Genomic DNA, 23438 nt, shown 5'->3' with positions numbered 1-23438 from the left:
TGGAATGCTCTGTCACAAGAGACCAGGGCCCTGCGGGATTTGACATCTTTCCATAGGGCCTGCAAGACAGAGCTGTTCCGCCTGGCCTTTGGTTTGGACTCAGTCTGACCCTTATGTTTCCCTCCCCTTATGGTTTTGATTTCTGGGCTACTATTAAAATGAGGCTGCATTTTAAATTGTATTTTAACCCATATTTTAATAAACTGGTTTTTGTTTTTTGTTTTGTTTGTCCCCCCCCCATTATATTTTATTGCAATTTTATTGGTATTAGCTATCCTGAGCCTGGCTCTGGCCGGGGAGGGTGGGGTATAAATAAATTATTATTATTATTATTATTATTATTATTATTATTAAGCCAATATTTGACTGCCCCAACCTAAATACTCCCAATACGGTCACAGATAAACTGGCAGATGTGCATATAAACAAACCAAACATGAGTTTCAGCTTGTCTCCCTTGCCTTTCCCTGCCCACTCATTCCCTTATCTCCAAAAATTAGCAAAGCACTCTGCATCCAGGTATCTGAAAAGAAGAGGACACTTTGCTGCTTTCAGGTGGGACAGGTTGTTGGCTCTTCCCATCTGGAAGCCTAAGCAACTGAGGAGGGGCAAGACTGATGGGCCTGAACCAGCGTTTGATTTGCTGGTATCCTTGTCTGAAACTTCTGTTTTGAAGGCCAGTTCACAGCATGGCTAAATAACATGCTGAGAGCCTTCACATCACATCTGCCTTCTTATTTATAGTTCACCATTAACCTTTTCTATGATTCCAATGACAACCAGGCACACTAAGCAGAAATAAGCATTATTGTGGGCATATGTTTGTTCTTATTCCCCACACGTCCTTGGATAACTGGAGGGACAAAAAGTACACATTCATTTTTTCCTAACGCAAGAACAAGAGATATTGGGGAACAGAACAGAAAAGAATCTTGCAATCCATTCAAATGTTTCCTCCCCTAATCAGAAGCCCAGAATGTCACCATTTCAAATTCTATTCAACTTTTGGGGCAAAGTTTCCAAAGAGGACATTAATTGGCTTTGCATATTAACCACAATTTATCTTCAGGTAATGTAATGATCTAGTAATGTATGGAAGTGAGAGCTGGACCATCAAGAAGGCTGATCTCCGAAGAAGTGATGCTTTTGAATTATGGTGCTGGAGGAGACACTTGAGAGTCCCATGGACTGCAAGAAGATCAAACCTATCCATTCTGAAGGAAATCAGCCCTGAGTGCTCACTGGAAGGACAGATCCTGAAGCTGAGGCTCCAGTACTTTGGCCACCTCATGAGAAAAGAAGACTCCCTGATGTTGGAAAAGATGGAGGGCACAAGAAGGGGACGACAGAGGACGAGATGGTTGGACAGTGTTCTCGAAGCTACCAGCATGAGTTTCACCAAACTGCAGGAGGCAGTGGAAGACAGGAGTGCCTGGCGTGCTCTGGTCTATGGGGTCACGAAGAGTCGGACACAACTAAACAACAACAACAACAATGTAATGATCAAGCTCTTCTGTGTGGTCCACTTTGAGTAGATACAGAGCACATAAAGGCCATAAAGGGCACACTAGGATGGAATCAGATGGCCAGCTACTGCTCCAAAACTTCCCCTACGGATAGCTGGCAGGATCCAGTCACACCGTGAGGAGGGCATTACCTTACTTCACACTTTCCCAGATTTCCAAATCATCGTGAGATTGTGCAAAGGCACTGGTAGCTCCTTGCCTAGAGCCTCTGGGGTACTTGTGCCCTACTAAATAGCCTGCAAAAGGGGAGCAGGGACCAGAGAGATTTGCTCCATTTTGTGCACAAGCCCAACACAGGAAGAAGTTACATAATCTAAGGCAATTATAACTGCAAGTTGTCAGGTGGTGTTACAACATATGGGGAAAGTATCTGAAAGGCATTTGCCCCCTAGGGGGGCGTGATGAAGTTCTGACATTAATTAGCTAATGTGACAGTCCTGCTTTAGGAGAGCTCTGACCTAAAGGAATATCTGGAGGGGTTATGACAACGTGAAGGGGCTCTTCAGATCACTGTTGCAGATTGTCTGTTTCATGTAAGTCAATGAGGAGAAAGGGCAGTTTTATTTTTTATCAGGGTGGCATTGAAGAACAGGGGTCATGCTTACATACAAAACTCAGAAGGAATATCATATATAGTAATACAGTGATCCCTAATGTAGAATTGGCTTCTAAAAGGGCCCCCCATTGCCAAATATTCTAAAAGCCTGATGAACAAAGCAGCAGCACACAAAGTCTTGAAGCAAAAGTATAGGGGAACGATCAACAGAGATTATTAAAAATGTTAGGGCTTCATAGGACAATCAGTGTCATGGAATAGAATGGCGTGAGTACCAGTATGAGAAAGAAAAAGAGAAAGAGAGAGCACAGTAGACAAGTCTTAGGGCCCTGATAATGGAGAGAATTGACTGAATTTCTCATTTGGGTGTTTATATTAACTCTATGCCTGGCTGAAAAGCTAATGAACCCAAAGGAAAAGAAGGGATGATAAATAAGAATAGCTGCAAAGAAACTTAATTATAATATCTGGGAAACTGTGAGGTCTATTGGGCAATCCTACACATGTTGACTTCGAAGTACATCTCACTGTGTTCAGTGGTACTGAGACCCTAGTGTGCTTAGCCAAAATCAATTTAGGAAGTAGAAGTGTGTATATAGGGCTTTGTGTTTGTCATCCCCCCCCCATCATTATAACTCTGAATGTTTAACAGTCTTGTATAAAGAGATAGCCACATTCAAGCAAACAGATGCTAAGGCTGATAGCATCAACAATAAATTTAGCTCTCAGGTCATTGTGATCTCTCATCTAATAATCTATTTAAGAGGCCGCTCACTAGGTATTTCAGACTAAAACTCCCATCAGCCCCAGCCAGAATGGCCAACGATCAGGGATGATGGGAGTTTTAGTCCGCAACATTTGGAAGACATGTACCCCAATCTACATGTAGATGTTAAGACACTGCAACTTCTCAGTCTATGCTTTGTCTTCAATAATTTGCAGGTAGTTGTTCAGAACTTCTTATGCAGGCAGTTTGTTGGGCTTGTTATTCATTCAGGGAGCGGGTGGCGGCAGGACAGGGTAGTGGCCTTGTCTTTCTGTTGCTATTTCCGTATTTGACTCTCCCTAAGCCAAGAGTTCATGTGAGTTGAACACAGCCATATTAAAAACCATATCTGGAGGGGCTTTCTAGCCTGAAAATGCTTCTCTGGCTGCTGTCTCTATTGCTGAGGAGATGCATCATGTGCCTCAGGCAGACTGAATCTTGACATTGCCCATGAGAATACTTAGGTTTTCACATAACATAATGCACAAAAACTTATTTTTGATAGCTCAGCTCGCTTCATCTAGCAGCAGCCTCGTGAACTGAACGGTAAAACACAACCCCTCTGAGCAGTCATGTTTTTTGTCAGTTTCACTTCTCAGGCGACAATTTTTTTTTAAATATAATAAAAGTTGCCTCATATGACAGCCGCAATTATTCCTGGATATCTTTGGCACGTGAAACTGCTCCCATGTATCTCCTGTTATAGATCTCACTGTCGTACCTTGCTACTGCTCAGGAATGGGAGACAAGAAAGGATCTGGGAACTCAAAGCAATCTATCTTAGCAGTTTTACACACTGAAGCTAAAATGGCATCATAGTGTCAATTACAACGCAGCTCAGGGCAAACAGATTTAGCGCTATGGTTTAGCATTTTAGCACTATGGTCAGGGTGGTCCAATGCAAAAGTGAGCAAGGGTCCTGCACTTTTAATTTCAGCAGGCATGACTTGTGTTTGCTTTTCAACGCAAGTATTAAGAGATGCAGGACTCCTCGCCACCTTTTGAATCTGGCCACCCTGGCTATGGACTGGATCCAGACTAAGTTAGTTGAACTTAGGTTACATGGAAATCAATGGACAAATTGTTTGAGACTTCCAACGATTTCAGTGGCAGTTAAAGGCTTTTGATCAAGTTCCTCATGTTATGGTTGTGAAGAAGCTGCTAAAATGTGAGCTGGGTCAGGTAAGTGTAGGTGAATCTGTAACCTGGCTGACTGACCAAACAAACAAACAAACATAAACAGTGCTCACTAAATGTTCCTTGTCATTCTGGAAAAAAAGGAATGCAGGGGGTGCCACAAGGTTCTGTCCTGGGCCAGTTGTTATTCAACATCTTTATAAATGACTTGGGTGAAAGAATTGAGGGAATGCTCATCAAATTTGCAGATGACACCAAACTCGGAGGAGTAGCAAATGCCACCAAAGACAAACTCGGGATTCAAAATGACCTTCCTAAGTCCCAGAGAAAGTGAGCTGGGACTGATGGGACTTCTAGTTCAAAAAACCCCTGGAGGGTAGCAAATTGATGAAGGCTAGCTTACACTCTATCACCAATGGCCAATGTGGGCCTCACCTCTAGATAACAGTGTTGGAAAATAGGATTGGAATTTTGGCTTGCCGGGATTAATTAAAAAAAATATTATGGGAGAAATTCCATGTTGAGTTTAAGTCAATCATTCTGTCAGGGCCAAGTGTTCTGGCTTCCCAGATGGAACAATGCCACCCTCCTCCTCCACCTTCCATGCCATTCCAGAGGTTCTCCCAACCCTTCCAGGCACATTTTGGGGTGGGGTATAATGGAGGGGGGGAAGCCCCATTGTGCAAGAAGAAGCATACGGCTTCTGCTGATAGGGCTCATTAATTGAATCCCACCCTATTACTGCCTAGAGGCAGGGAGTAACAAATATTCTAACTGCTCAGATTATTTATTCAAACCCAACATGTGTGAGCCATTGCCATGGTGCTCATGCTGTTGAAATGAAGCTTTCTTTTGGAAAATGTGGGGTTCTTCCTGTCAGAACTTCACAGAAGGATGCAAGCCCTAGTAAAATTATGTAAACATGAATGCCCTCTTTCTATTGGGAAGCCCCTTGGCTTCCTCACAACGGGAACAGCACCCCGCAACAAAGGAAATCCCTTCAGGACAACAGATGAAATCATACTTACGAGTAATGTGTCAGTTGTTCCAAACTGTTATGCATGTTGATTGGATATGTCTCGCTGAGATGAAAGAGCTTCTCTAAGGCCTCGTAAATGAAAATGATGCAGATAAGGGACGCAAAAGCTTCTTCCGTAAACCGAGTGATGTAGCACACAAGCGAACTGGCGTCGGTCGCAACAAGGATGATACACAGAATTGCAGTCCACAAGCCAATGCTTGCTCTCAGAGACAGGTACGACAGCCCATATTCCCTGGAAGCACATGGAGACAGGATTGCAAATGCACAGACCAAGACCTGTTGCTGTCTCGGGGGGAAAACATTAATCCCCAAAATGCCTTTGCTGGAAAGCACAGCAAAGACAATGGCTGTTTATGATCATTTATCAACTTGATAAGTTAAAGCATATTTCATTATTAAGGCAGAGAAAAGCCTTGTGAGAGGTTCTGCTGTTTAGGAAATTCAAGTTTCTACTTACACCTGCTCTGCTGCTCACTATCCCTCTTTAAAAACTACTCGAACTTGCCTTAAAGTTCAGTTGACCTGGAACTGATTGCAGAGACATTTTTGTATAAAAATTTAATAAATCATCATCATCATCATCCTAACTCTTTAAGAATTAGAGTTGTCCTTCAGCTTCAGTAACCCCTCACAAGGCAAGCACAACAGAGTATGGAGAAAAACGGATCACTTACTTGCAAAATTTGAACAGTATCTTTTCAAACACCAAAACTGGGCCCGTACTCCCTAGTATGGTCAGAGGCTGTCCACCAAAGAGCGAATAGGCTATGCCGGTCATCGATGCACCAAACAAAGATTCTATTGCACTCTGCAGGTGGGCGGGAAGGGAGAAATGGAAAAGTTAGACCTATTATTTCAGCATCGAGGCGATGGATTGCAATAGTTGCCGTTTTTATCAGATAGAACGTTCCAAGCACACGCACACACACAAAATTCAGTCATGGGATGCTTTGAAAGTGCCAATCGTAAATAAATAGGGAAGATTCAGATCAAAATATGACACATACTATGCGGCCATCCGTTGCTTCTCCCAGTAAACCACCAAACGTGATAACAGGAGACATGCAAGCACAGTAGAGAAAGAGAAACGAAGCTAAGCACTGCAGGCTGAATGCGTCAGTGAAGTCGCTCAGAAAGAATGGCGCTTTCCTCTTGACATCTAAAACCAAGCCCCCAAAAATCCTACAGAATTGGGGGGGGGGGGGAGAGAGAGAAGAAGAAGAAGAAAAAGCAGAGTAAGTCTTTAAACCCAAACTTCCTCATGAATTTTTGAACTGAAAAACACTCATCACTGTTATCGAATCTAATGTGAAAATGTGTTCTTTGCATTCACCTTTAAAAGTCAAATACGAAGCATACGATGCCTCTCTAAAGTATCTTAATGCCCTGAAACATTATACAGGAGAGCCAGTGTGGTATAGTGGTTAGAGCGTTTGACTAGCATGCAGGAGACCAGGGTTCAAATCGCCACTCGTCTTGAAGGTCACTGAGTGACCTGATGCCAGTCACTCACTCTCAATCTAACCTACCTCCCTGGGTTGTTGTATGGAGAACTATGTATTGCTCCCTGAAGAAAAAGGTGGGGTATAAATGAAATAAATAAGTAAAAATACATGCAAAGTGTTTGACTGAGGTGGGAAACTGACTGCACTTTAAGTAGTTCTACAGGGATTCTTTTAATTGTGTAAAAATACAGCCTTTTATTAAAGGCCTCAAGGTGTAGTCTTACCACTTTGGGGTAAGAGGCTTGGTGAATTTTCTTCACAGATGTTCTGATCAAGCAGGAGAAGCTCAACTGCTAAGAAGCAAAGTGACCTTGGATTTTTTAAATAAAAAAATATTAAAAATACTTATAACCCACTTATTAGTTAAGAAAATATGGCATAAACACTATAAAACTTTAAATAAACTTCAAAACGTTTTTAAAAAAACAATTAAGCCAACCATGTTATTAAAAAACAAAAAATCCCACAAATATATTACAATATTTGGTTTGTTGTTGTAGTTTTTTTTAAAAAATGAATTATTACTAACCTTCCAGTACGTTGCAGTTCTGGTCCTGAGTGACCTCCAACTGGTGCAATGTCTCCATGAGCAGCAGTTCCATTTGGCACACCTGGAATCTTACGCTTCTCCTACATGAGAGAAAGAGAGGTGATTTGTGTTTATGTGTGTATGTATGTTTTTACATTTTTCAAATCATGGATTGGCAAAGGAAACTACTTAAGGTCAACTAGCACACTGTGACACTCCTGGTATTCCCTTTGAATTATTCCCTCCACAAGTGATGGAAATCACAGAGAGGTGCTAACTGCCGGCAGCAATCTGACAGACGCAACTTGAACCTGCTAATCAATTAAGAACATTCCTCCTGGCTTCAGCATGAGCCCTGCCACATGGAAATCACCAGTTAGTGTTGGCGCCTGCTCCTTAGAAATACTGGCAGGAGGATTCTAGATGGCAATCTTCCCTCCCATGAGTTCTGAAACCTTATCACCTACTCTGCTCAGGAGAGAACCACAGTTTGGGGAGTTGGTAAAGCACAATGAGGCCCAAGTATGGGAACAGCTTGAGCATGATAGAGAATATTCCTTAACTACTCGCCTACTAAGGGCCCAATGACATGTTACCACCATAGATGCAATTGCTGTCACCACCCCACATTTTCTCCCAAGTCTGTTCCCGAAGCATTTGGTTAAAGAAGATGCCTGAGGTGATATCATTATGCTCAATGTTTCGTTCGCGCCCCACAAGACGGGGCTCTGTAAACAAGGGGTGGAAGCATATGTGCTATGTGTGCTGGGGTGGGCGTGGATTCAAAACATTTGCCTCTGTATGGTAAAAAGGGTAATGGATGCCCTGTTCTGTAAAAGCAGAAATGGTTAGTAAAACACAGGTGGGTAACCTCTAGTCCGAACGCTGAATGGAGCTCCAAGGTCTCTCTTATCAGACCTCAGGACTCTCCCCAGAAACTACCTTTTACCAAGCCTACTCTGTGCCCACCTCAAGTGTTCTTTACTGCTTCAAATGTGTCCTTGAACTGGGATAACTCATTTGCCTGAACAGGAGAGATAGAGAAAGTGTGTGTGTGGAGAGAGAAGCCTGTGAGTTGTGCATGGGTGGAATGTATCCTACTGCACAGAGTTAAGTCACAGCCATTGTTCCACTCATTTTTTTTCCAATAGGTACTACCCTACATTGGTGCATGGCCCCCGGAAATCTATCCATGACAGAATGTGGCCCCTGAGCTAACAATGTGCTTCGTTGATTTTATATCAGCTATATAATCCAAAATCCTAATCACCTGTTTGCACAGGATAGGGTTTTTCCTTTGAATATCTTGAGGAATATTTCAAGAATGTTAAGATAGTGGCGGTGTGTGCAGAAGCGACAATGGAGATATACTGTTTTCAGTTCTCGTTTCAAAAATGGAATGGTTTTATTGCTTTAGTCCCTGAAATATACTCGGAGTTGAGAGTGGATTTCATGCTCTTTATTCAGCTCATAGTGGTGAGGAGGAATAAATGTTTCCCCAAAATATCTACTTTATATACATTATTTACACAATGGGCTGCACGTGATTGGCTAATTCCAGGATTCTCCTATAGGCCAATCAGGTTGTGGATTCACTTCCACCTGGAGCTGGATTGGGTGGCCCCTGCGGACCAATCATACTGTTGCATTGTTCTAGGACCAATAAGACTGCTGCATTTTGGATCCTATTGTTCTAGGACCAATCAGACTGCTGCATTTTGCATCCTATTCAACTCAATACATAACAGTCCCTTCACATTAAAACAACAACAACAACAAAAACATGAAATGTACACAAACCTGAGAGGGAACATTTTTGGGGGGCTCTATACGAATTGTTGGGTCCCATTCTCCAGGAGGGAGAACTGTCACCTGGTCGAGAAACTCATCAATCCCAGCAACCAAATCATTACGATCTTTAGCTTTGTAGGCAACATCATGAAACACCTGTCAGAGACACAAGAAAATACATGAGACTTTTCTTATAAGGAGGGCATATAAAATCCCACACATTCACACAGCTGCTTACATAAAGCATGCAACTTACTTCCCTGAAAGTTTCTATGTACAAAAAATACACTATAGCATAGTGAACTCTTTGCTTATTGTTGAAGTTTGATTTAAGCAGAATGTGAAAGCTGCTACCTACTATTCAAGCAAAGTGTTTTAGGTATACTTGGGAGACAAAAAACATCTCAACACAGGTTTACTTTTAGGTTTAAACAGTTTGTTTCTAAGTAAGCTTTAACTGCTGTTAATAGATAAATACCTCATCTGTCATTAAGGTTCCAATTGACCTGCCAATCTCATGGAACTGTTGGCCTTTTCCTAGAGGTCCCAGAAGAATAAATAAAAATCTACAAACAAATGGAAAGCAAAAATATTCAAAGGACATCCAGTTATGAAGCCCTAGCAAGTTTAAACTAAAAGTAAGCAAAAAGAAACAACCCCTATAGTGTTTCTAGCTAGACTGAATGTGTTATGTACTGAAGTTCTCACCCTGGGCCAGCAGGGGGATACTGTAGATAGTTATGCAAATGAAGGATTGAAAGTGACATTCAGTGACTGGATAGTTTTAGAAAGTTGCAACAGTTACGTTGTTCTGGAGCTCTATATAAGCAGGCTGACTGAGCTCCTCAGTTCAGTTCTGTTCTGGCATCTGAATAAAGAAGAGCTGTTTGAAGAATCGCTGTGTCGTCTGATATGTTCACCCACAACTTAACAGAATGGATTGTGGCATTTTAAAAAATAGTGACCTGAAATGGAAGGATATTTTAAAAAAAACGGATGCACAAAACAAAGGCTTGATCCAAGTGCGTTTTTAGCAAGACAATTAGGCCTGTTCTGAAGTCAAAGGCAGCAAGTTTGGGAGAAGGCCTTAGGCTCATGTATTTCCTACCACAGAGGTTAGGGGATATTTTCCAAAGAAAGGAATGCATTCCCTCATGGGCAGCCTTCCAGACATCACATGTCACTGGTGGATGGAGTTGGAGGCAAAAAAAAGGGAAGGAAACAACAAGTGGGGCTCCTAACTTTCTGCTTCAGGTTACATTTCAGCCATGTGTAGGTTTCTAGATGGCTGTCCTCTGTCACGCCCCTCTCTCCATCCAGGCAAGCAGTAGCCATAACCACAGAGCTCGCCACTTTGTTACTGCGCACATATGGAAATGTGTCACATATAAAATGATTTAAATAGGCATTTGCAATGCCTATCTAGGCCCTGGTCCTTTGTTTGTGAACTGGGAAATGTGCCTTTCTTTCTCAGCTCTGCTTATAAAATCACCTCGTTGGGATCGGAACTTCTGCTAGTCCCGAAAGCAGCATGGCGGGAGACAACCTAACAAAAGCCACTACAGCACGGTCCAGGAATTCCAGCTCGCCAACCAGAATGTTTGACGCTTCGGCTCCAGGAGGGATCTTTTTCATGAAATGCAGGTCAACCTGATCATGTGTAGAAAAAGGAAGACATCACACAGAGGGGAGCGGAAACTTGTGGGAAGTAACAAGAGACCACAGATAAATGCAAAAACTTGTTTTCTTTCACTTCACTGACACAGTAAGTTTATGACATCGTTGGTCACCAACCACAGAACGACTTAGCAATTGTTGATTAGCATTTATTTATTAGCAGTCTCAAATATGTTAACTGCCGTGAGCAATCAGTGAAAACTTTGCAGATTCAAAGAGTATTATCAGTTAATCAAGGAAGTCTTTAGCCCTATGAAACAGACGCCTTTTTGTATTCCAAGCAGAATTTTTGCTTAATCCAGGGGCAAACCTCCAGATATTGTTGAACTTCAACTTCCATTGGCACCCTCCAGCATGGCATGGCATGGCAAGGGATGCTGCGAGTTGTAGTTCAACATCTGGAGGGACGCAAGGCCTCCACCCCTTCTTTACAAAGTTGGTGGTTATTTCTTGTTGCTAAAGCATAGCAAATGCTGGACTTGACTTTTCAATATTAAGTTACCTCATCAAGAAACCTGCTGTCATCATTCCAAAGCCCCAGCAATCACCTAACTACATTTAATGTTAATGAACTGAATACTTGGTTAATCAGCTGATTTTTTTTCATGTCAAACTCGTGTCTTAGCATTTGCCTAATGGTGCAACAGGAAGTTGGTTAGTAGTCCTTTTGAACTGAGCATATGCAATGTACACTATCCTACAGCACAAAGAGCAATGTTATCAGGGAAGTCCTGGGCATAGTTCAGCAGAGAGTTAGGCATGTTAAGATTGTTGATTTAATATGTTTAATTCTATGCTGGATTGTGGTCATTGGCTGCAAGTCCCATGGAAATTTATGAGAATAATTTACAAGTAAATGGGCTTGGGATTTGAGCTGACGCAATACATGCCAAAGTTACAATGCAATGCACTATCAACTGTTAAATGCACTGTAAAACATCCTGCAAAATGGGACAAGCCTTGGTTTTCCAGGGGCATATTTCAGGAGCGGGGAACCTGCAATCCAACAACACCTAGAAGCTCACAAGTAGCACAGGGGCCCATGCCAGGGCCTTTTTAGTGGTGGTGCCATGTCCACAGAATGTCCTCCCCACAGAGATGTGCCTAGCCACATCATTGTTTTCTTAGGAAACTGGTGTAGATGCAGGTTTCTGGATGAGGGGAACTGAATCCTTTGATGCTGCAGTTACTTCTTATGAGTTGTAAGCAAATATTTGTTTTTAATCTTTAGTGTTGTTTTATGTCCCTGTGAAGATGGCAGTACCGAATCGGTGGCACATGCCCTTCTGGCTTGCACTCTTATAAAGACTTGAGGAATGAGATTATCACCCCTCTTTTATTATCCATTCCGGGTCGCCCAACCACTGCCACAGTGTCCTTTCTCTTGGCAGCTCAAGATGAGCAGGTGACAGCAAAGGTTGCAAGGTTTTTAGGTGGGGCAATCAGAATCCACTATCTGACTATTAATTCAAAAACCCTAAAATGCATTTTATATAATTGACTTTTTATTTCTATTATTTGTATATCGTATTGTTGTTTTATTGCTACGGTCAATGGCTGACGCAAATAAAGATTCATTCATTTATTTGTATTGTGTGGCTACAATCTTGTTCTATGTTACAAGCCACTCTGAGGCCTTTAGGCAAAGAGGGGTGTACATGTTTTTTTTAATATAAAAACTCCCTGTGCACTAGCTAGGGCTGATGGGAACTAGGGTACAGCTACATCTGGAATGCCACAGGTTCTCCACCCCAGGTATATTGGTGTGAGTTTTTGCCCAGATTACACTCACTAAAAGAAAACTTGTCTTTGGCTTGAATGGTTTTTCTGAAGGTTTCCCCACCAAAAGGCAGAGAAAGTTGCAGGGGAATGTGAGCAAATATGCAGGGAGGGAAACATGGCTAATGTTCCTGGATCTTCTTCCTCCTAACATCTTCCACAAACTAGCCAGTATAAATTTAATAGAAATAATCAATGGGCAATGGAAATCAGCCAGTGGCATTTCCCTTCCCTGAATGTTTGAGTGTCATCTATAATTTCCCTTGTCTGTCAGCCTTCAGATTTCTTAATGAGCGCCACCAGCATAGTGGATTATATTGGCCACAAGTCTTTGCAATGTTGGGAAGCTGCCAACTGGCAGTCTTTGGTTATCTCTCACCACAAAACATGCTTAGAATCGAGTCTGAAGGAGGATTTTCCACCTATGCAACCTAAGAAGGTAAACTGTAAACAGAGCTCCCTAATTAGCGCTTTCTGAAGGGTAATCAGACTGAGAAATGGAAGAGCTTAGGGACACCTCTTGATCCCTTAACAGTAACTAGGGAAGTGGTTCTGTAACTATGCCGGGATTGACAGTGGTGCATTAGCATTTTTTTTTTAGGAAATAGGGAGGGAGTGGGGAGGAGAGCAGCCGTACTGCACAGCAATTCACTATTATCAGCATTCAAATCCCTGGCACTCCAAAGGTAGGTCCAAAATGGTATCTAATATTTCTACTGAGAAAAAAGTGAATGAAGGAAAGAACCCCCATTGATAGGAACTTCTGTGCTGATGCTCTGGGCAAATACAAATGTAAGGAAGGTAGGTACCATATTACAGCAATGGCTCTGTTATGTCCTAAATTCCTCCTCCGTGCAGCCATACCAACAGCAAAATATAGGTAGTTATGCATAATAGTTGGCAGTTAGGTAAAGGGACCCCTGACCGTTAGGTCCAGTCACGGATGACTCTGGGGTTGCGGCACTCATCTCGCTTTACTGGCCGAGGGAGCCGGCATACAGCTTCTGGGTGATGTGGCCAGCAAACCAGAGCAGCGCACGGAAACGCCGTTTACCTTCCTTCCCGCTGGGCCAGTACCTATTTATCTACTTGCACTTTGATGTGCTTTCGAACTGCTAGGTTGGCAGGAGCAGGGACTGAGCAATGGGAGCTCACCCGGGGATTCGAACCGCCAACCTTCTGATCAGCAAGCCCTAGGCTCTGTGGTTTAGACCACAGCGCCACCTGCATAGTTATGCCTTAATGGCATATGGCATATGTTCTGGCCATGGTATAGCCCTGTAAACTAGTAATTAAAAATATCAATACTTTCTGGGCAAAGTGGGGGTTTTGTTTGGTTTTTAAAATTTTATTTATACTTTTCAGATACATACATTTCACTGATTTTACAATCATTTTGACATTTTAAAATTTGACTTCCTTTCCCCTCTTTCTGTGGTTCCTTAAATTTATTTTTAATATCTTCTGCATATCCAGATTTACTTAACTTATTTATTTATCACACACACACACACACACACACACACACACACACACACACACTTATGCAGCTGCAGGCTATTACAATAATCCTGCCAGTGTTTTTATCTGTTTAAAATTTAACTGTAAATATTCAATAAACCATTTCCATTCTTTTATAAAAAGTTTATTCTCTTGATTTCTTATTCTTCCAGTAAGTTCCACCATTTCTGGCCAAAGTGTTAATGATATGATTCGCAAATTACAATTTTGCATTTGCTTATACAGTATTCTAGAATACCTACCTTTCCTTCTCACTCTGATTACAACAGAATTGAAATCAAATTTGACTTTTCAACCAGAATAAATTGGTTTAATAAAAGCTAAAAGTGTAGGCAAACTGTGCATCAATTCTCTATTGCCATTAAAATTCCTGGTTGCTAGAAGGATTAGTTCCTAGTTAGCAAAACTGGTCAAATTATGTAAAGGCTTTAAATATTTTTCCCCTCTTGGTTTCTTTCATTGATTTCACAGTGGCAACTGTCTGGCGTTTGTAAGCATATTATATTTGCATTCTCCCTATAGTACCTTTCTAAATGTTATGAAGAGGAAAATACAGTGATTCACAAAACAACATGTTCAAATTGATATCACAGCTTCATATTTTGAGAATTTCAAATTGCAATACTTTTCCCCATTTGCTTTCCCATTACCAATCTAAACACAAAAACAGTGACCAAATCCAATATAAACTGTTAAAGTGACCATTTTAATGTCTATCTCACTGCCATCTGTCAGCGCCAGTGTGCAGTGTCTTCAATACTGTTTACAAAGTTGCTTTCTTGCAAATGGCTCTGGCACATAGACAGAATTTAAGCGTAATGGAGTTGTCTGTGTCATGAAATCTCTCTCAAAACTTGAACATCTCCCCCACCCCCAAAAATAAGGCCAAACAAAGCCCCTTTTCACTGTTGTGTTGTTTTTTGCCATCTTATATATATATAATCTCTTATGGGGAAATAATTTTAAGTTTATATATCGATCCAGTACCAAGGAATTATCAAGGATCACTTAAAATTGTGACTACTTTTCAGAAAGGGGTTTGCCACAGATGGAGGAAAGCATATGTACACGCTTGGAAGGGATTTCGAGTGACTTTTGATTGAAAGGCTCTAATTGAGGACTCGTATACAGTGGGACTGCTTTTCTGTGGAGGAATTGTGTTCATAGGAACCAACTCCTAGGGAGCGAGGGCCCTTTGCCCTCCCCATAAAATATTTGAGGCCCCCTCAAAAGTTGATGGGCGTTGCTATTTAAATGACGTGTTTGTGCTGTGTCATGTAATTGATTATGTGGAGAGGGGCATACCTGGGGACACCCCCCCCCCAATATTTTATTCAAGCTGGCACCCCTGACTATGTGCATGTATATACGATGCATTTCTTCATAGACACACACAGCATGCGCACATGCTCCCCAATTTCCACTGATCGAAATTTCACCAGTCCAAAAAACACAGGGCCTTAAGGAAGCATGTAGAAGCAGACAAATGCATTCTTTATTTTGTGCTTTTGTGCATAGCTGCTTCTGGGGAGGTAGTCAGCTGCTACTGCCCGAGGTGTGCACCACGGGGGAAAGCAGGAAGGACAGCGCGGAAAGAGAGTGTGGGTGCATGCAGACCGGAAGGACATTTTTCCTGCCAATTTTTCATGTCCTTTGCCATGTCTGCTGACAACTTTCCATAAAGGAGAATATGGCGCGCGCACGCACACAAGAATTGAATCTGCAGCACCTCCGGCAATTGCAAAAATAATTGGCCAGCAAATGAAGCAATCCCTTGAGAACCCACCCCTGATTACCACATTGTTTCCTCAAACATCAATGGAGGCTTATGGTAAGTTATGAAGTATTTGTGACATTTCATTTACAGAGGGGAGGGTGCTTCCATAAAGCATAATGAATCAGCAGTGGCCATTAGGCTTTATGACCAGCAAGTGAATTATTATTATTATTATTATTATTATTATTATTATTATTATTATTATTATTATTATTATTATTATTATTATTATTGCTGCTGCTATTACTACTGCATTTATTGTTTGCTTTTTACAAAAAATGCCTCTGACATTAATATTATAGTACGGCTTCAAGTGAAATATATAGGAGGCTTGTGGAAGTGCAATTGGGGAAATAAGATGGTGCAGTGAGGAAGAGCTTCTAGCAGGTAAACCTTTGACAACCTTTGACAGCTAAGATCCTCTGCTAAATGAAAGACACAAGGCAGCAAGTACTATCCATGTCTTGTCTGATGCTTGCTGCAAATACAAGCTCCCAGAAAGGTGATGGTGGTCACTTTGCTTCTCCTACAACCCTGCTGCTGCAGTGAGGTAAGTCATGATTTGGCTTAGCGCATCATCTGTGTCGGTCACCTTCAGGTGAACCCAAGAACAAAGCTTGGTTGCAGCCCATGGTTTGCATAAAGGCGAGTCAAACCATGATCCCTGGCTTGGACACACTAAGGCAAACAATGGCTGAGCTCTTGGCAGCGCAGCAGCAGGGGGATGGAGCATGGGAGCAATCTCCTTTCTAGGAGTATAAATGCTCACATGTTTGAGCTAACCCACGGCTCGTCTTAGCGTGACATTTGAAGCGGGTCAGAGTGTGACTAACCCCATAACCTCCATGGCCGAATGGAGATTTGAGCCTGGATCCAACATTCTTCTCACTGCACAATATTGGCTTGGGAAATGAATGTTCATGAAACTTGAAATTTAAATAAAGGGCTGTTTGCCACTCTCAACGTCCCACGTTTTGTAAGTCCCCACATGCATAGTTATGGTATGCCTGCATGCTGAAAGTCTGAGTTTTGTCAATACTCTTGAGGAGAAAGGAAAGCAATATCCTTTTTGTATGTCTGTCCAGTGGCCAGTATGTTTGATGGAGGCTTCCCAGAGCCTAAATATCTCTAAATATCTTCCAGAGCGTCTATGACTTTCCTTTTTTTAAAATCTGCTTTTAATTAGGGTCTCTCATACCTCAAACCTTACCTGTGAGTAAGCCCCACTGTACTCAATGGTACTTCTGAGCAGGCATGTATAGGCTTGAACTGGAAGGTAATATTTAGTGAGGTTCTCTTTGGGAATCTTGCAGAATTTTTTATATGTTTGTCTGGATTTATTTATTTGTTTTGCTCCCCATCCCACAACCGCATTTGAATGTTCTATATATGTGGGAGCTTATCCTCAGCCTTCAGAGCAGTTGAAGGTTGTGGGATATTTGCTTTTTTAAAAAATGTGAATGTCGTGTACAAAATCTGTGCTTTTGCCAACTGCACTGACATAGCATGGTTTTGAACCCAGTACGGACATTTAGAAATAGACTCTGCTCGCAATCACCGTAGAAAGATAGCCAGAGTAGGTCCTCACCTCTCTCTCTCTCTCTTCCTGATGCAGGTGTCCTTTTTCATGTCTTTGTTTCATCCCAAATAGACTACTGTTATGCCCTTTTTGTTGGTCTCCTAGTCCCTGCACGCACAATTAACAGACTTCAGCTGGTACAAAAAGCTGCTTCTCATATTCTGTCTGGCACCAGATGGAGCAAGCACATAACTAGTTTCTGGCTCGGTTACACTGACTGGATGTCACATTCAACAACGGATTCAAAGCACTGCTCGCATCAATTCCCTTAGAAGAGAATCATGGTTGGAAAAAAATATCCTGCTACCAGTCTGCGTTCACCCCAAGCTATGGTCAACTGAGGCCAACCAGTGCGGCTGTAGCTGTCAAACCTATATCTCATGCAAATGTGCTTTCAGGGCACCTTTGTAGTGAAAACTGTCCACTCCAAAAAGACATGGCAAGGGTTCTCAATCAGGCAAGCACTAGGTCTCCACTTTTTCCCCCTGGTGCTCTTTCAACAGCCAATGCTATGATGCATTCATTACGGTAAGCAACAAAATATCATAGCATGGCGCAGGAGCTAGGATTTAGCTTGCGGTCTAAAACCTGGGTGTGATTTTGCAATCACCTGGCTTGTAGGCAAGCAGGCTAAGAAATCAAGATTGTAGCCTGTTGCACAGATCTACCAGAAAAAAACCAAATGTAATCCAGAATCCATTTTACTTCAGAGCTGTGTACCAAAGGCAAAGTGATTGCCCCAGCATAAGTAGTAACAGATTAGGACTAAAACTACAGAGGATTCCTCGCCATCACACACAATTTAACAACATGGGACTGGCTTCAACAGCCACTCTTGCCTCTGAAAATGCAACATCTGAATTTGGGTTTAGCCAAGACTAAAAACTCGGGGGGGGGGGCATGGCTATGATTGTAAAGGTAAAGGGACCCCTGACCATTAGGTCCAGTCGTGACCAACTCTGGGGTTGCGGCGCTCATCTTGCTTTATTGGCTGAGGGAGCCAGCGTACAGCTTCCGGGTCATGTGGCCAGCATGACTAAGCTGCTTCTGGTGAACCAGAGAAGCACATGGAAACGCCGTTTACCTTCCCGCCGGAGCTGTACCAATTTATCTACTTGACTTTGACGTGCTTTTGAACTGCTAGGTGGGCAGGAGCAGGGACCGAGCAATGGGAGCTCACCCTGTCACGGAGATTTGAACCGCCGACCTTCTGATCGCCAAGTCCTAGGCTGTGTGGTTTAACCCACAGCGCCACCCATGTCCCTGGCTATGATTGTAGGGCAGTACAAATGTTCATATAAATTTCAGCATTGAAATAATGAATCATGGAGTCCTGGGGGCAGCCAGGAAATGTGGCTCTCTAAACCAGGAACTGGATCCAGCTGGTGGGCCAGATCCTTACCTCTCCCGCCACTTGGTGGACAATCCCTTGCCAATCACCCAATGTCACAGTGATGTCAGGTGACCCACTTTTACATGATGGTGTGCACAGAAGTCCATGTGTAGCCCTATGCAAGCCCCAAAGATCAGCTGAGAGGTAACATGCTGAGATCTGCAGGGGCTGCCGACTGATGGCACCTGCACATTCCTTTTCACCCAGTGGTGTCTTTTACCTGCCCCACATTTGGCAACAGGGTGTGGGGCAGGTGGGTGAACCAAATGGCAAGACCTGGTGGACCTTTTTAGACCTGCAGACTGGAGTTTCTAAACAAAGAATCCCATTGTGATGGATTCCACTTTCTTTCATTGGCTAGCTAGTCCTAGACACACTAAGGAGTGGGCTTCATTCCAAGAAAGAAGTGGCAGAAGCCACTTTTGAAGGTAAGGAACACAGAAATCTGCCTTATACCATCAGGCCATTAGGCCACCTAGATTGTCATTGTCTATGCTGACTTGCAATGGCTGTACAGGATTTGAGACAGAGGTCTTCCCCAGCTCTCCATAGAGATGCCCAAGGTTGAACGTGAGACCTTCTATCTGGAAAGCTATATGTTCTACCAGAGCTACAGGCCACTCAATAACAACAGGGCAGCCAATGAGAAGAAAGTGGAAGTCTAGTGCAAGAACCTTGACCAAAGAGCCCCCAGGATTCCACTGCCACAAGACTAGTTGGATCTTTAGCTCTTGGAAATGTAGGGCTTACTTCTGGGGTTGCAGGTATTCATGGGAAGGGCGAATGCATGCATCTGGACAATGCTGCAGAAAGATGTTCTGAGTCTCTCTCTTGGAGCAAGAGACAAGCATTGCTCTTTCCCCCTGTTCCATTGTCAGAGATGCGACTGGCCTGAGAGCATTCCCTTGTTGCTGATTTCTCACGGGCCCTTGAAAAATCTCCAAACTCAGACACTAATCAGTCTCTTCTAAAGTTTCATGATGTCTTCACAGTGGTATGGAATGAAATGACCCAACATTTTCAAGGGGGAAAAATAGTTTACTTTAAATTATTAAACATCCCCCCCCTTTTATTCTAAGTAAATTATGTGTGGTATGAAACAATGACCGGCAACAACTCATAACACTGAAATGAGACATGCTTTATTGAACACACCTAAACTACATCCTTACCATCCAAAGATTCAAGACGGTAAAAGTTCTTACCTTGCTGAAATCAACGCTGCTGTTTTCTCTGCTCACGTCATTTTTTGTTTCAATGCTGGCTGGTGCAGACTGTGGGGAAACAAGCTGACCTGCTGGAAAAAATTGTTATTACAGAATACTAACAATTATCTGTATTATTATAATAAAAATGAAAGAGGTGTTTAAGGGTATCACGTACGCTTCATATTCTAGGCATGTGAAACAGGGAGTCAAAATCCGAATGCCTTTTTCCCATACCATGTTCCCAACCCAAATTGCTTGTAGGAGCAGAGCAATACATATTTCACCCACTACCCCAAACGTTTTCAAAACAATGTGGACCAACTGAAATAATCCAGCTGTGCATTGTTATCAGGGCATCTAGCTGGCCACTGTCAGAGGGCATACTTTGAGCTCTCTGGAATTATTTACAGATCCTGCAGACCAATGCTATGCATGTTTCGTTGGAAAAGAAGGCTCCACTGTGATTGATGGAGTTTACTCCCTAATAAGTGTGTTTGGGATTGCAGCCTTAAACTGTTTAATAGTCATGCTTTCTCCACCGAAGGACTCTGGGAACTGTAGTTCTGTGAGGACACGTGCAGGGCTGTCTTCCAACAACTTGGTGGCCTCCCATATAAAAGGTAAAAGGTAAAGGTACCCCTGCCTGTACGGGCCAGTCTTGACAGACTCTAGGGTTGTGCGCTCATCTCACTCTAGAGGCCGGGAGCCAGCGATGTCCGCAGACACTTCCGGGTCACGTGGCTAGCGTGACAAAGCTACTCTGGCGAGCCAGAGCCGCACACGGAAACGCCGTTTACCTTCCCGCTAGTAAGCGGCCCCTATTTATCTACTTGCACCCGTGGGTGCTTTCGAACTGCTAGGTTGGCAGGCGCTGGGACCGAGCAACGGGAGCGCACCCCGCCGCGGGGATTCAAACCACCGAGCATGCGATCGGCAAGTCCTAGGCGCTGAGGTTTAACCCACAGCGCCACCCGCGTCCCTGGCCTCCCATATAATATGAACTAAAAGCCAGCATAACTGCAGTGTTGCAAACAGGTGGGAACTGCACCCCAAAACATCCAGAGGGCACCAGGTTGCCAAAGCCTGGAGTAAGCCCTAACCAAACTATAATGCCCAGGAACCTTTGGAAGAAACCATGATAGTTCAATTGATATAAAACTGATGCAAGTTTATACAGTGTTAAGATACAAGATTTATTGTACGAACCACCCTGCATTTTTATTTAACCTAAATGTGTTTTTTTAAAAAAAATATAAAGAACATAAAAATAAATCATACCAACACAACAGTGATTTCTACCATCTGAACAGAAATGTGTTAAGACTCTGTATGTCTCTCTCGTTTGTGTATAAAAAAAAGAGTCCAACTAAGCTGGAATAGCTATTAATAACATTCTGGCAGAAACCCTGAAGATCAAGTGATTGACTAGATTAACAATGGAAAAACATCATGCTGGAAGAAACGGATGTGAAAACATGAATGAACATTTGAATTGGCCTAAAGCTCATGCAAGATAGTTTTGTAGTACACTACCTCTGAACCTTCAAGGAGCTTAGAGAACCCAAAGGTTAGAAGATGAGGGAGGTAGAGAGATGAGATGAGCCTGTTAGAAGACAGATACAACAAAGACAGACCAAAATAAAGAAACGTGAAGATGACTGACACAATAGCAGAGTTTAGATAACATACAGTTAGTTATTCATGGGCACAAACAAGAACATAGGGAGAAGAAAGGGTTCACTATGAGGTGAAGGTGATCAAGAGATACGTGACCTTTATTTCAAGATACTGAACTGCAAGTGTTTTTTTAAAAAAAGAACAAAAGCAGTAAAATAGAAAAGGATGAATGTACAAGGGGGTGGGGGTGGGAAATAGGCAGCTAAAGACTCACTACACTGAGAGGAGAGATGCCAGACTTGATCAGATGTTGCAAACATGAAATGGCCTTAAACATTGAAAGAATGCAGGACAGCAACCTTAAAGAGAGATTCTAGATAGATAACATGTGACTGTTGAGTTCTAAGAAGAGATCTGCTGGAGCTGGAGCCACACAAGATGTCCTGAAAACCCTAAATGTGTGGATAGGGTGGACCATGGTTACTCGGTACCACTCTGCACATGCTCAATGGCACATTATTGCTTCAGCTATTCATCAACTATTGAACACAGTTTCTGGGAATGAATTCTCATAAGCTTTTGGCCCATTTAAAGTCAGTGTCCTAGCACAAATCCCATTTCTTTCACTGGTATATGTTCTAGCTCAGCACTTTGTGGTGACTGATACAAAATTGAAAATATGAATCCGAAAGAAAGAAAGACTAAATGGCTAAAACATTACAAATAAATAAAATAAACAGAAGATGACCAATATAAGAAATTTAGATCCTCAAAACGAGCAAGACTTGAGATCATGAAACATCACCTCCTAAACCTGACTTATGTACTGCTTATTATATATATTGGCCGTGGCCATTTATTTGAGGATGCCTCATGGTCTCAAACATTAGCAAGGCTTTTAGGCTTCTTTGAAAACAAAACTACACTAGTTTTTTTTTTTTAATGCTTCCTAAAATGGAATAAATCTAACTAATTCTCACTGAGGCTGTCAAACTGTATCAAACTTGCAGCACTTCATATTGCTCACAAGATTTCCCCAATATAATAATAATTTAAAAAATCAAGCATGTCAAGAAAAAAAATCTAGACTAGAACACTAGAACGTTTCTCCTTTATATCTAGTTTTCTGTGTGAAGGAATTTTTTTATATGGAAGAGCACTGAATCATGTAAGCCCCATACCAGCAGTCCAAAATAGTATAGTTCAGACAAAGGTATAGCACTTCAGTATAAGTAAGTTTTTAAGCAATCAGCAGTTGATAATATGTAAGCATGGCACCATGGCAAGCTTCAGCATTTTGGGGAAAGCATCAACTGAAGCCCAGAGTCCTTTCACTTTAAAGAAGGGTCATACCTGCTTCTATTTCTGAATGCAATCTAAGAATCTGTGCTTTACATTGCTGGAAGCTTCAAAAATGTCCTCCCAGGAAAATTCCCTCCCAGATCCAGGCTTTTGCTGTCTAAATTTATTCATATAGTGCCCTAGCAAGTCTGCCCTGCCCATTACTTGTAACACTTCCTACATGTGCTTAATTTTTCAGAGAATCTTTTTAAAAAAAATTGTTGTATCATTGGAAATAATTACCCTTAATGAGTAGGAATTTGAAACATCAATGGAATCATCTCTTGACTTGTGTTATAATTTGCAATTGCATTAAAGCCTAATCACATACTTTATGAAGGCTTGATGTATCCTTATGGAACACAGAATATGAATATACAGTACCTGTTTTGATCTTACTCACACACCATTGCCACTGTCAAAAAGAATCTTAGGTATAACTATATCAGCTTTAAGTAGTCTGCAGACTATACCTTCAGGCATTTCAGCTGCAATCCTCAAACAGCTTACCTGGAGTTGACTGATTTCAGCTTGACCGAGGGCTTTGTCTTATGGCACAAGGACAGGCCTACTTACTTACAAAATCTCTTAATTGAAGAGTCTCTTGAAGACAATATAATTAGGTTTTCCCTAGTCTGAAAATGCCACCCTTTCTGATCTCAGAGACTTTTTCGCTCTTTATCGCTTGGGAAAT

General features: G+C 42.2%; 1 protein-coding gene across 8 annotated transcripts in view; it reads right to left on the bottom strand.

Moving 5' to 3' along the window:
• SLC4A10 (solute carrier family 4 member 10) overlaps window positions 1-23438 on the bottom strand; it is a 168657-nt gene that overhangs the window by 28949 nt on the left and 116270 nt on the right. For 3 of the 8 annotated variants that reach the window (XM_081198843.1, XM_081198846.1, XM_081198845.1), the window contains 9 exons: window positions 19784-19875; window positions 17195-17293; window positions 10345-10502; window positions 9331-9418; window positions 8862-9008; window positions 7062-7162; window positions 6035-6209; window positions 5702-5835; window positions 5014-5259 (listed from right to left, as the gene is read on the bottom strand). In XM_081198843.1, the coding sequence (XP_081054969.1) occupies window positions 5014-5259; window positions 5702-5835; window positions 6035-6209; window positions 7062-7162; window positions 8862-9008; window positions 9331-9418; window positions 10345-10502; window positions 17195-17293; window positions 19784-19875 (1240 nt within the window). The remainder of the gene's footprint in view (window positions 1-5013; window positions 5260-5701; window positions 5836-6034; window positions 6210-7061; window positions 7163-8861; window positions 9009-9330; window positions 9419-10344; window positions 10503-17194; window positions 17294-19783; window positions 19876-23438) is intronic. The other 5 variants (XM_081198847.1, XM_081198850.1, XM_081198849.1 and 2 more) reach the window with 3 other exon arrangements.

This window comes from Podarcis bocagei, assembly GCF_964188305.1.
Source record: "Podarcis bocagei genome assembly, chromosome: 1".
Taxonomy (NCBI): Eukaryota; Metazoa; Chordata; class Lepidosauria; order Squamata; family Lacertidae; genus Podarcis; species Podarcis bocagei.
The sequence above is the reverse complement of the archived record's forward strand: the minus strand, read 5'-3'. Positions and strand labels throughout refer to the sequence as shown.